Source organism: Schistocerca cancellata, unplaced genomic scaffold, assembly GCF_023864275.1.
Source record: "Schistocerca cancellata isolate TAMUIC-IGC-003103 unplaced genomic scaffold, iqSchCanc2.1 HiC_scaffold_718, whole genome shotgun sequence".
NCBI classification, from domain to species: domain Eukaryota; kingdom Metazoa; phylum Arthropoda; class Insecta; order Orthoptera; family Acrididae; genus Schistocerca; species Schistocerca cancellata.
Window position 1 is genome coordinate 29,166 of NW_026046729.1, and position 14,532 is coordinate 43,697.

Genomic DNA, 14,532 nt, shown 5'->3' on the forward strand with positions numbered 1-14,532 from the left:
CATTTACGCCTCTATGCACAAGTTTCAGGGGGGAGGGATCAGGTACCGAGTGCCGCATGTTTCAAATCCGCACCAGACTGCATGGAACTCAATGACCACTGGAGGTCTCTGTGCTGCCATGGCTTACGCCATGACTACTGCACACTCCTGGCCCTGAGTCTAATGTGAGGGCTCCACTGTAGAGCACATTGTCCCAGTGACCAATAGTGGCATACCCTGTCATATATTTAGGTGGCAGCCTCTCACTCAGTGAGGCAATCTGGTATTCGCATTGAATCGGTTGATATCTCGCTTACAGACATCGTGTTTACATTGCATGTGCTTGCTTCCCATTTATGAGTGGATGTTGTATTGATTTCATGAGGTTCTCTCTTGTGACTCCATTGCTTAATACTTTGTTGTTGTACTTGGAGTCTTGCTCGGTTGTCTGTCGTCGTGCCGTGCTTCTCCTTCCATTCCCGTTCATCCATCTTGTTTGTTTGCGGGCCTCTCCCATTTGGTCCCGCTGCATTTTCGTTAGCAGCAAACCCATGATAGTTCCTGTCGTGGTTACTACACGATCCAATGTGGTAATCTTTGCGCCGCCTTGCTAGGTGTTTGGTGTGACAGGTTACAGTGTAAGGAAGGGCATTATGCGCTACCAAGCCAGGAGTGAGAAATGTTTCAATGGTGATTGGTGAACCAACTCTCGCTATTTCATATTATTTCCATAATTCTGCAGCAGGTAGTCATTTAGCAGTTGCCGGAAAACTTTCTAAGATTAGGGAGCACCTCGCCTGACCTGGACTGTATCAGGTAATTCAGAGTGAGAGAATGTCAGAGCAGCAAGGTAGCCAAGTCTAACCCTAATTCTCAGAATGGGAGGTTGCATTCTGGGAAGGAAAATAACCCAGTGGGCTACCTGTCCATTGATTACATTTGTCTGTTATCTAGGACACAGGTTGGTGACCTTTATATCCGGGTTGTCATGGATTTTCTCTCCAGTAGTGTGTGGCTTGTAGTAAGTACTGGCATCACAGTCAGTCTAAAGATTCGGCATTTACCTCAAATATTTTCCATTATTGGCCTTCCGAGATCATTTTTTAGTGATAATGCCCAGTGTTTGTTTTGCATCAGTTTAGGAGGCTTTGCTCTGCGAATGACACTAATCATTCCACCACAATACCCTAGTATCTGCAACCCTCCTTTGCAGAGTCTTAATCTGAGTTTGAAATTGATTCTTATTGCATTTCATCAGCATTCTCACTGAAGACAGGACACCTTGCTTAAATGGTTAAACCTGACTTTTAACTCTGTTCACTGCGAGGCAAGTAAGGCCACTACAGCCTCTTCCATGACGAGCTATCCCATGAATTACCAGCATGTAGGAACATAGAACTCTCACTCCAGAGAGGTGCACCATTATAATGAAGGGGGTCACTCCTCTGAGGTTCATCCATAATTTTGGAGTTTGTGGGTCAGGGGGACGGGCAGGGCAAAAAGGTAATCTTCAAATAAGCTATACCCCCAGTTTGAGGGGCCCTGTCAAGTTTTTAAGGTTCTTAATCCAGTCAGTCTCTTGGTCCAGAATATGCAGACTGGAAAAATCTCAAGTCCACATATCTCCGGTCAAGAAGTCAACTAGTTTCCTTCTTGTTGTGAGAGAAAAGGGAGAAGGTACCTGCTTTTCTGTGGAGGAAGATAGGCTGTGTGGCACACCGATGATAGCACAAATGTGTGAATTGATGTATCTTCTATAATGCCTTAGGGCTGGTGGTGGCAGTGTCTGCTGGCCATTTTCATACAGCTGGGAGGTATGGTTCCGAGCTGTGGACAGTTACGGATGGACACCAGTTAACAGCAGATGTCTCCTCCCTACTACGACATCTGGGCTGGTTTCAGCACAAGTTGGCATCGTGTAACAACGAGAGCCACAATTGTGTCCTTGCAGGGCTGTATCATTGCAGCTAAGCTGTGGATGTGCAGTTGGGAGTGCTCGAGTCTTCCCTGGGAAGCATCTAGTGCATTCTGCTGGACGATACTCTGCTACCTCAGATGTTGCTAATGGCCGCTTCTTTCATGAAGTGACAGTTATCATGTGTGACACATTTCTGATACATTGTCTCACATTTTAAGCCTTTTGTGTTTAGAATCTCTAATGTGACCACCTCCCACACCTGGCTGCCTAGTTCAAATTATAAAAACCATTCTATTCAATTTCTTATTGCATTTTTTTTGGGTGAGAATAGAAAAGTTTGCTCAAACTAAAATAGGGTCAAAAGCTTAATAACTGAGTACTACACAACTTGAGATCAATTTTTCCCCTGAGAGTAACTGGCACACTGTATTTCAAATAATTGTGCCTAATCAATGACCATTATTGTGCATGATTGTAGGTGTCTGTTTCACATCATGTAATAAGTATGCCTAATTGCCCCTAGGCTGAATCAAAATGGGGAGAAATTAAGCTTATACATTTTCAAAATGGGCATCTACAAAACTCTGTGTCCATGAGCTATAGAATGAAAGTGATCTCATGAATGCTTGGGTTTACAAATCGTAAATCCTAAATGTGCAGGGTGATCAATTTCCAACTACATCACCATCCTTATAAAGACCCCGTATCAGATCATGAGGGTGAAAGATTCATACCACAACACCCAATAGATTTGAACAGTAATTACATCCGTCCAAGCTTGATACAGCAACTAAAATGGGACACTCCAACACAGAAAATTGGAATTCACTTAATCTGAAGCTGCAAGACGTGCTGGCAGAACAACTGAAGTTAACAACAAACCCAGAATGAGTTCTCAAATCAATTACTGATAAATCTGATGGACTGTTCACTACATTGCCACAACCCCATGAGCTATTAAGGATGATACATGAGAAATGTACATTTATTATCTATTGATAATGGAAATGATGAATTTCTTTACTACTCATATATTCATCCAGTATTTGAGACTGAGAACACCTAGTGACTCTCTCACTTATGTACATGAAGTTCGTTTGGAAAGTTTGTGAAATATTGGAATTAAGTTCGAAATGCAATACTTAACGCTTTAATGCATACTGTAGCTGATAAGCTACAGACCTCATTTCTTCGATTTATTCCATATGGCGAAACATTTTCGATCAAATTCGTTATGTAGCTAAGTCTATACACTCCGCTGCAGTTTCTAGCAGTTCTTCATAGCGATCATAGATGGCAGGACGAGCTGAAGCAGTTCGACAGTGAGCTGTGTGGACATACTGCCAAGTGTGTGTTTTGGCGGAAAGTTGAGGTGTGTTTTTGGTGTTTGTGCACTGATTTCTGGGTTTGAAAATTACTTTTTCATTTTGAAAACGTAAGTAGATATGGTGTAAACAGTTAATTCGAGTGTCTTTGCGATAGATTTGAAATGAGGCCTGTTTTTGTGTATGTAGCTTATCAGCCACATTTTTCATTTACTGCATTTCAGGCGCTGACGTAAAAATGTCTCAAAAGAGTCAAGAAGAAATGCTTATGGAATGGTTAGAGATTCCACTAAGCAGTGATGACGATCTTGAGTGTTTCTCTGACGATTCCATTCAAGATGAGACATATGTTGCTCCAGAATCTGTTGATTGTGATAGTGACAGTAGTGACGAAGAAAGTCAAGTACCAGTAATTAGGACTGAAGATGTTTCTGGAACAAGACAATCTGATGTTATAATGAAGGAATCGACGTCACAGTTGTCTGATAATGCTCTGAAACTGCCATGCAGCAGCAAAAATGTTACCAAAAACAGCAGGAGTGTGGTTTGGAAAGATAAACAGTTGATTATTCTCGAACTGCAGTCAAAATTTCATGGCAATACTTCGTTACCAGAAGAAGTAATAAACTTAAATACTCCATACCAATTCTTCAATCATATATTTCCATCTAAATTGTTTGATCTAATTGTCGAAGAGTCTCATAGATACAGTGTGCAGTGTAATCCTGATAGACCAATAGATTTATCCTGTGATGACGTAAAAAAATTTATAGGCATCTGTCTCGTAATGTCAATAGTTCATGTACCTAATACGAGGGATTACTGGGGAGAAGTTACTGGTACTCATCTGATCAAGACAACAATGACAGTGAATCAGTATGAGCAAATACATAAGTTTCTTCACTTCAATGACAACAGTGCAATGATACCCAGGGGTGAAAAAGGTCATGATAGACTCTTCAAGATAAGACCCATAATAGAATTGATGAGATCTCGGTTTCAAACAATACCTGTTGAGGAGTGTGTTTCTGTTGATGAACAGATATGTTCAACAAAGGCTAGAAGTTATTTGAAACAATACATGCCAAACAAGCCTCATAAATATGGATACAAATTATTTGTTATTAGTGGCATATCTGGTTATGCCTACGATTTTGAGATTTTCACTGGAGATGAAAATGAACCAGAAAAAAGAGTGACTGGGGAGGAAGACTTGGGAGCAAGTGCAAATGTTGTAGTTCGACTCAGTAGGATACTACCAAGAAATATGAACCACAAACTGTACTGTGACAATTATTACACAAGTCTGCCACTGCTTGTATGGTTACATAAACAAGGAATTTACTCACTTGGGACAGTCAGAAGAAACAGAGTGCCAGACTGCAAGCTCCCTTCAGAAGCTGAGCTGAAGAAAATGGCATGAGGTGCATCAGTAGAGCGCGTCGCAACAGTGGATGGTGTCGACATATCAAATGTAGTGTGGAAAGATAACAAGAGTGTGATGTTGCTTTCTACACATGCTGGAGAGCAGCCTATTCATGAAGCAGGGAGGTATGACAAAAAAACAAAGTCAACAATAACACTACCTTGTCCACAAATAATTAAGCTCTACAATAAACATATGGGAGGTGTTGATCTTCTTGACAGCATAATGGGTAGACATAAAATTCTTGTGAAAAGTCGAAAATGGTATATAAGATTGTTTTACCATCTCCTGGACATGGGAGTAGTCAATTCCTGGCTGTTGTATAGGAGAGTAGCAGAAACCAAAGGGATTAGGAGAACTATGAAACTCTCCGAATTTCGAGTGGAAATTGCTCACTGTTTGTGTCGCTCAGGTCAAACTTCAGCGAAACGTGGAAGGCCAAGTAACGAACTCGAAAACCAAATACAAGCTAAGAAGACAAAGGGGCCCACAGCACATGTACCTCCACAAGATGTAAGGCTGGATCAAGTAGGTCACCTGCCTTCGTACTTGCAAGTGAGACAGAGGTGCAAAATGCCAGGATGCAAGGGATTTTCCTGGGTTCAGTGTAATAAATGTGCAGTTGCATTGTGTTTGCACAAACAAAAGAACTGTTTTCAAACTTTTCATGTAAAGTGATTATCACATGCTTGGGTACAAACCTGTTGGAACTAGATACCTTATTGTTCATATATAAAAGTGTATAAAATATACAATAAATGCTCAATATTTACAACATTAATGTCCTATTTATTATTTTAGGATTTTTCCCTTCCTATACAAAGTATTTAATCATAATCAACAATTAAATTACGAGAGATTTGGTCAAAATTGAGGGAGCAAAATAAGCACATTTATTATGGCTCGTAAGGTGTTAACTCAAAATGTAGCTGATCAGCTACAAAGCGATTTTCAACAATAGTGCTTTGTTAATTTAATTAAAAAAATTTTTCAATATTTTTTTTCGAAATGTAGGCACTATAAACTAAACATGGTAATTTTTACAGCTTGAAATAAAAAATCATGCATTTAAGGGTTAAAACAGTAACTAATTTACAAGTAATCAGATGACTGAAGCTGTTTTATACATGAGAGCTCGAGTCTCTAAGCATCAGGGGGTTTACTGGTACATTTGATACATGAGAATGTTCAGGTACAGCATTTCCTCAAATAAATTAGAGGTAAGTGGAACCACCAATTCAGTAACATGACTGTTCACAACAATAAAAAGGTTCATAGCAAATTAATATTGTGCTTGCATTTTTATCACATAAATATTTTGAATACAATCAATTTTTTAGACATTACATAACACCAGTGTATATCAACATGCAGTAATATAAACACACAGGGCAGAGAGCAGAAAATAAAATTTGTGTATGACTAAGGATTTTATTCCTGAAGTCTTACTTAATGTGTTTTGGAGCTACAACTCAATTTTCAAGGACTGTTTGGATATAATAGGCTGAAAAACTGAAGCAAATGAAATGCCCAACGACACAGATTTCATGACAAAATATACCCTCAAGTGGGGTAATTAGAGTAGACATCTCTCTCCTCTTTCTGGTATTTTAACTTATTACCTGCATCTGATGACACAATTTTCACTTCTACATTGGTGAGAAACATTTGCACTTACAATCTGAAATTATTTGACATGTTAATGACAGTACTATGTGACTCAAATGTTGCATATTTAACCATGTTACAGTCATGTGATGAAGTAATGGATTAACTTTAACTTTCATTTCCATTACTAACAAAATACAGGAAAAAATATATTACGAGGAGACCTGACAGTTAATTTCAGGTTTATACACATATTCAACATGATATTTTACTTGCTTATTAAAATAACAGTTATTTAAGTATAGAAGCAGTAGACGACTGTATGAAGTATGTAAGAGAGGGGAGTTGAAGTGGGGAATGTTGTCAACTTCAGAACCTCTGGTCCTTAAACTGTCACTTTCCTTAAAGAGCCATCTTGATCGTGTCTTGCTGAAAGGCCTGTAAATTGTCGGGAAGTGATTTCCACTTTTGAGGTGCCGGCCTACAGCTTGCATCTTTCTCTACATATCTTGTAAGCTAGGTGCTTTCAAGTCAGGCAGAAGTAATAGCCCAATGCCACTAAAGACTTCATTCAGCTGCCAGCATGATCATCTTTGTCAAGTGAAAGATTGCAGGTGAAGTTCTGGCTGGACCTCTTCTCATATTATTGCTGCCAGATCAGCAGAATGATCTTCTACAGTGAAAAGAGATCACAACTCCTCCAGTTGTAGTCAGCAAAATACAAATGATGAGAATCAGTGAAGACATCCATGAGATGTGAGACAGAGAGAACTTGGAACATGGTACCATCTGGGAGTCTGTGTACTGCTGATATACTGCTTTTGGAAGAAGTACACCAGTATCTGATACTTTCAGAAATGTTCCACCACAACATTCTATCCTCATTTTCACTTTGTCTACTCTTCGCACCTGGCAACCACAAAATTACTTTGCTTGTGAGGAGTCTACAGCCTGATGCACAGTATAACTGGAATTTTGAAACAGCAGTCTGCTCTTGTCTCACTTTCATTTATTCACTAGTCTTCGAGGTCACTTCAGCACTGTTCATCTGTCCAGGATTGTCCCTGTAGTAATTGCAGCAACTTAGAAATAGTGGAGAATATTAGAATCATGTAATTTCATTGGTGATGACACCGCCAACAGCAGCAACAGTTAACATTTGACATGGTTTACATCCTTCTGGAAAGGATCCTTTATGATGTGTAATGCTTCTTTTTCCACCCCCTTTACTGATGCAGAGAAGCATCACCAACTATGGTTCAAATTTTGTTCCCAAACTGGGGGTATTGTGAGTGTATGGTCATACTGACACTGCTGTCAAGTATGGCTTGTTCAGACCTCACCATCTCTTGCTTGGCCTTCACATCCGAGAATTATTTTCAGGCCTGTGACTATGAAGATTTTTACATGCATCATTTACCAACTTGACCACATAACACCCAGCTTGGAGGACCAGGCTTTCTCCGATTGGTTTGCCCCCTAGGAATGCTGGCTTCCCCTTCACCAGACCTGAGGCAGCACCCTCCCCCTTCCATGGGAGGTGAGATTGAAGAATGAGAATGAAAGACGCCCTCTGGCCTCGCAACCTAATACCATTGGGGGCGAATAAAACAATAAAAGAAAACAGATGATCGACAAGTAAGTGGAAGCAAGGTCAGACCTTGTTTCATTTGTGCAAATAGTCTGCTAGTAATGGTTAATGTTGCTGTACTAAGAATTGTCAAATTTTTTACAGCAATAATTCTAGTCTAATTGTGCTTCTATATTATTGTTTACAAAGGAATGATGATGTCAAATAGATCAGCAGCATTATTAAATAAGTAACTTTTACCATGCACGGTATGCAGATACTTCTTTTAAGTTACCTTCTATTAGACATTGAAAGTTTTTTTATCATTACACAACCAAAGCTACATGTAGCTAAAAATAAAAACATCTTGAGTTAAAATTTTCTTAATCTCAGTTATAGTTGAAATAACTATGCTAGTTGTTTGATCTGGTCATAAGAAGTCATGTATTCATTACAATTCAACTGTAAAGCATTTTTTATGTCTATCATTTACCAATCATACTACAGACAATTTTTGTAACAGGCATTATTACAATGCCTGTAAGAATTAACACTAATTTCAAAATCTCAGCAATATTTCAGATTATATTACTGTTTCCTTTCAGAGAGAGGGATTTCAATTGACTGATATACAAATGTCAGTGATAATAAATTTATGAAATGCAAATATCAGGAAGAGTTCTCTGACTGAGGCACAATTTTTTTCCAGATCCAGAGGAATACTTCAAGCACATAACAAATTCCATTTTTAAGAACTACTTTGAAAAGTCTGTATGAGCACATTTGCAATATATTAAAGAGTGAAAATGAAAAATTATCAAGTGTTACATACACTGTTTAATCCATACAATGACAGACTTTAACAATATGAAGAGACACAGAAGTTCGTGTAAGCACATTAATGGTAATGAAGGGAAAATACAATTAAGAAAATCATGGATTCTGTAATTAGTAATTCCTTTTTCCAATAGGAGAGGTAGGTTTGGACAGTTTACAAACTGTAAAGAAAACAAATGTACAAAGTAGGCCTACAATAACACTCGGCTACAGAGAACTGAACATCATCCCCAATGCTACTGTTACATCCGACAGGTCTCACGAAAATTTGGTACCCAAGTGCAAAAATGGTTTGGATCATACCAACATCAGAGCTCAAGCAATCTCTAGTTTTATCTATATTAGGTGTGCTGAATTATGACAGCTGCTTATTCCTGCAATAGTTAACTCTCAGAGGAAATCTTTTTTAGACTAAAGAACAATAAGCGTTACAGAGTAAATGTTGTGCCCGAGTCCCACTCACCTGAAAAACCATTGTACTCACACAAAAAGTCAAAATTTTGTGTTTTCTTCCAGAAAATGCAAAGCATAAGGAACAAAAGTTTAGAACTACAAATATTTTTAGAAAGCTTTAGAGACACTATAGATGTGCTTTGTATAGCCGAGCATTGGCTTAAAGATAATGACGCTGCCTATTTTTCCCTTCCAGGCTTTCAAATGGTTAACAATTTTTGCAGAACTAATAAAAAAGGGAGGTGGCTGTCTAATACTTGCCCAAGATAATGTAGAATGTAATCCATTACTTAAAACCAAGCATACGAACTGTGAAAAGCATTTTGAACACATAACTAAAAGCTTAATAGATTTAACTTCTACTGTGACATGTATCTACAGACCACCTGATGGTAACACACAAATATTCACCTCCAAACTAGATATGCCACTACAACAGTACAGTTTAAAATATCCCAGTATTATCTTATGTGGAGACTAAGTTTTTCATGTTATAACATTGCAATATATTCACTATTTTCCAGGAAGCAGTGGATTCTACTAGGAAATCTATATTAAACAAAAAACCTACTAGAACAACTAATACCAGTTCATCTGAAATAGATACTGTTTTGGTTAACACTGGCATGTCATCTGTCTGAAAACTAGACATAATCTCCAGCGGTATATCAGATCACAACTGCTTGAAACTGAATATGACCATGCAAGATGCAAATAGACAGACATAACCTCCCCAACAGACTTACAAAAGATTAACTGGCAATAAAAATAATATAGCACATTTCTCACTTCTGCTCCATAAAGCTGACTGGAAAGGTGTCCATTGTGCCAGCAATGTTGACAGAAAAGCTAATGAATTTATGAGTATCTTGCAACACTGCTATGAAGTGGCATTCCCAATCAAACATACAGCTAAAAAATACACATCTCAACTGTCCAATAATAAATGGTTAACATGAAGAATAGAAACCTCTTGCAGAAATAAGAGACTGCTATATGCCTACATTAAAACTAGAATTCTTTTATACTGCTTGAAATAGTTACGGTATATCTCACTGTCTATAAACAAGGTAATTCATGAAGCAAAGAAAATGTATAATAGGAAATTCATTATCAACTCAAGCAATAAATCAAAAGCCATGTGGAGATTGATAAATGAAACAGTTGGCAAAAAAGACAGGACACACTCAATAACCTGCATTAAAGATCAGGATGGTGTTACCGATGACCCTAAGCAATTATGTGAAATATGTAATGACCATTTCACAAAAATTGGTGACAAGTTTTCTTCTTTAATCAAGACTGCTGCACTCACTTATCACTCAGATTCAGCAGTATTCCCACTATAAATGTTCCCTGACCCAGTCACACCAAATGAAATCTGCAATATTATAAGGCAGAGACCAAACAAACATTCCTGTGGTCTTGATGGTATATCTGTTCGCCTTTTAAAATGAGCCTGCCATCATGTGTGTGAACCACTGACAGATATAATAAACTGCTCTTTATCATCAGGTAAATTTCCTAGAATTTTTAAAGCAGCAAAAATTATTCCTCTGTTTAAAAAAGGGGAAAGGAGTGATGTAAACAACTACAGACCCGACCCATCTCAGTCTTTTCAAGCTCATCAAAAGTCCTCAAAAAATCAGTATATGACCATGTTATAAGTTTCTTGTAAAGTAACTGCATACTAAGTCCTCACCAGTTTGGGTTTAGGAAAGGGAGATCAATAACTGGAGCATTATACTCATTTTTAAATGAAATCTATAGGGCACTCAATGATAGAAAACACACAACAGGTGTGTTTCTTGATCTCACTAAAGCTTTTGATCTTGTCAACCATGTATTACTTTTGGAGAAACTACTACATTATGCGATTAGGGGAAATGACTGGTTTAGGTCATATCTCTCAGACAGAATACAGAAAGTAGTGACTGAGCATTTTCACCAATTTTCATGTAATCAGAGGAGCAAGTTGTAAGACAAGGTATTCACCAAGGCTCTACACTTGGTCCCCTTTTATTTCTAATATTCATCAATGAATACCCCAAAGCATTCAGGAAAGCCTGCCGGTAATGTTTGCTGATGACACCAATATACTGTTTTCAAATCACTGTCCTAATCAGCTCAACTCCACAATTGCTGATACAAATTGTAGTCTGGTAAACTGGTTGAACAAAAACAAACTTCTTCTAAATAAAGATAAAACAATGTATATAAATTTCCACACGACACAAAAGGTATTGTCTGTGATAGATGATATCAGGATTGAGAAAGTGCCCATACAGCGAGAAAGAGCCACAAAATTCCTTGGAGTGTGGATAGATGACACACTACAGTGGGACATACATAAAGATAAATTATTAAGTAAAATGAACAGTTTGTGCTATGCTTTTAGTATTTGAAGTAAAATCTGTGATATCAAAACACTAAAATGTGCCTATTTTGTGTTAGTAACTCAATTATGTGCTTCTGCATAATAAATACATTCTTAAGGGAGAAGCCCCAAAAAGGAATGCAGTATGTAATTATTAAGACAATGAAACAAGTACCCCTGACTTCCATGACTAAACATCTCTTTAAGGAGCTCAGTATTTGAAAATGTCAGGTCTTGCCAGACAGGATTCAGATCCAAAATAAAGTCAATCCTGCAGAAGCACTGCTTCTATTCAGTGGAAGAATTTATGAATAGTAATCTAAAACAATTTTTGTGATGTATTTTACTGCATGTGTTAAAATATTTCTTTAAACTGACTTATTTGACTCTATTTACATTGTGTTATAACTGTTCCTCGTTATGGCTCATCTGCACTTATGATATCTGTGAACAGTGTTACATCCAGTCATCAGATAATGATTACAGAGTAACATACCAAAAAAGTTATGATTCGCTATGTACAGCATATAATTTATATAAGTCTATATCTTAAGTATATCTATGTATCATAGCATGTTAACTGTAACTTATCCTACATCTATGTGTAATAACACAACAAGATTTCTGAATAAATAAATAAATAAGGGGAGTCTATGATGAGAGGTATTCTTCTGTGGTGTTTGTGAGGAATCACAGGATAGACAAAATTACTTTTATCATCATCTATCAGCAGTAACATTTTATGTTCACACTGACAATACTGAGACACACTGGGAATCTGTGTGATGTTATTGGCTTGCAAAAATCTGTGACAATACTGTCTTCTAATCCTTATTTATTATTATTATCATCGACTTTTTTTTCTCAGACTTAAGTCTGGTTAAAAATGGAACGTGACGCGGACCTCGGTCAAGCGTGACTTCCTTGTAACTGTATGGTATATGTTATATTGCATTTAGGAACTTTCGGGTAATTGAACATGTATCAATAATTACGGATTTCTGTAATTGTATATATAAGTTTGGATGTAGCTGTATTGCATTGATGTACTGGTGAATATTGTGAGGTATGACTCCTGTAGTTGATAGTATAATTGGGATAATGTCGACTTTATCCTGATGCCACATGTCCTTGACTTCCTCAGCCAGTTGGATATATTTTTCAATTTTTTCTCCTGTTTTCTTCTGTATATTTGTTGTGTTGGGTATGGATATTTCAATTAGTTGTGTTAATTTCTTCTTTTTATTGGTGAGTATGATGTCAGGTTTGTTATGTGGTGTTGTTTTATCTGTTATAATCGTTCTGTTCCAGTATAATTTGTATTCATCATTCTCCAGTACATTTTGTGGTGTGTACTTGTATGTGGGAACGTGTTGTTTTATTAGTTTATGTTTTATGGCAAGTTGTTGATGTATTATTTTTGCTACATTGTCATGTCTTCTGGGGTATTCTGTATTTGCTAGTATTGTACATCCGCTTGTGATGTGATCTACTGTTTCTATTTGTTGTTTGCAAAGTCTGCATTTATCTGTTGTGGTATTGGGATCTTTAATAATATGCTTGCTGTAATATCTGGTGTTTATTGTTTGATCCTGTATTGCAATCATGAATCCTTCCGTCTCACTGTATATATTGCCGTTTCTTAGCCATGTGTTGGATGCGTCTTGATCTATGTGTGGCTGTGTTAGATGATACGGGTGCTTGCCGTGTAGTGTTTTCTTTTTCCAATTTACTTTCTTTGTATCTGTTGATGTTATGTGATCTAAAGGGTTGTAGCAGTGGTTATGAAATTGCAATGGTGTAGCTGATGTATTTATATGAGTGATTGCTTTGTGTATTTTGCTAGTTTCTGCTCGTTCTAGAAAGAATTTTCTTAAATTGTCTACCTGTCCATAATGTAGGTTTTTTATATCTATAAATCCCCTTCCACCTTCCTTTCTGCTTAATGTGAATCTTTCTGTTGCTGAATGTATGTGATGTATTCTATATTTGTGGCATTGTGATCGTGTAAGTGTATTGAGTGCTTCTAGGTCTGTGTCACTCCATTTCACTACTCCAAATGAGTAGGTCAATACTGGTATAGCATAAGTATTTATAGCTTTTGTCTTGTTTCTTGCTGTCAATTCTGTTTTCAGTATTTTTGTTAGTCTTTGTCTATATTTTTCTTTTAGTTCTTCTTTAATATTTGTATTATCTATTCCTATTTTTTGTCTGTATCCTAGGTATTTATAGGCATCTGTTTTTTCCATCGCTTCTATGCAGTCGCTGTGGTTCTCCAATATGTAATCTTCTTGTTTAGTGTGTTTGCCCTTGACTATGCTATTTTTCTTACATTTGTCTGTTCCAAAAGCCATATTTATATCATTGCTGAATACTTCTGTTATCTTTAGTAATTGGTTGAGTTGTTGATTTGTTGCTGCCAGTAGTTTTAGATCATCCATGTATAGCAAATGTGTGATTTTGTGTGGGTATGTTCCAGTAATATTGTATCCATAATTTGTATTATTTAGCATGTTGGATAGTGGGTTCAGAGCAAGACAGAACCAGAAAGGACTTAATGAGTCTCCTTGGTATATTCCACGCTTAATCTGTATTGGCTGTGATGTGATGTTATCTGAATTTGTTTGGATATTAAGTGTGGTTTTCCAGTTTTTCATTACTGTGTTTAGAAATTGTATCAATTTAGGATCTACTTTGTATATTTCCAATATCTGTAGTAACCATGAGTGGGGTACACTATCAAAGGCTTTTTGGTAATCAATGTATGCGTAGTGTAGGGACCTTTGTTTAGTTTTCGCTTGATATGTCACCTCTGTATCTATTATCAGTTGCTCTTTACATCCTCGTGCTCCTTTGCAGCAGCCTTTTTGTTCTTCATTTATAATTTTGTTCTGTGTTGTATGTGTCATTAATTTCTGTGTGATGACTGAAGTTAATATTTTGTATATTGTTGGTAGGCATGTTATGGGGCGATATTTAGCTGGGTTTGCTGTGTCTGCTTGATCTTTAGGTTTCAGATAGGTTATTCCATGTGCAAGT

The 14,532-nt window shown here is 37.2% G+C and overlaps 1 protein-coding gene across 1 annotated transcript; it reads left to right on the top strand.

Moving 5' to 3' along the window:
• Positions 1 to 3,460: 3,460 nt before the first annotated feature.
• Positions 3,461 to 4,645, top strand: LOC126141538 (piggyBac transposable element-derived protein 4-like). The gene has a single exon (XM_049915252.1). It carries the CDS (start codon positions 3,461 to 3,463, stop codon positions 4,643 to 4,645), a length of 1,185 nt encoding a protein of 394 aa, XP_049771209.1.
• The last annotated feature ends 9,887 nt before the right edge of the window (positions 4,646 to 14,532 follow it).

What these genes read in the sequence shown, in the direction of transcription:
- LOC126141538 (XM_049915252.1), top strand. Translation starts at nt 3,461, where the DNA reads ATGTCTCAAAAGAGTCAAGAAGAAATGCTTATGGAATGGTTAGAGATT.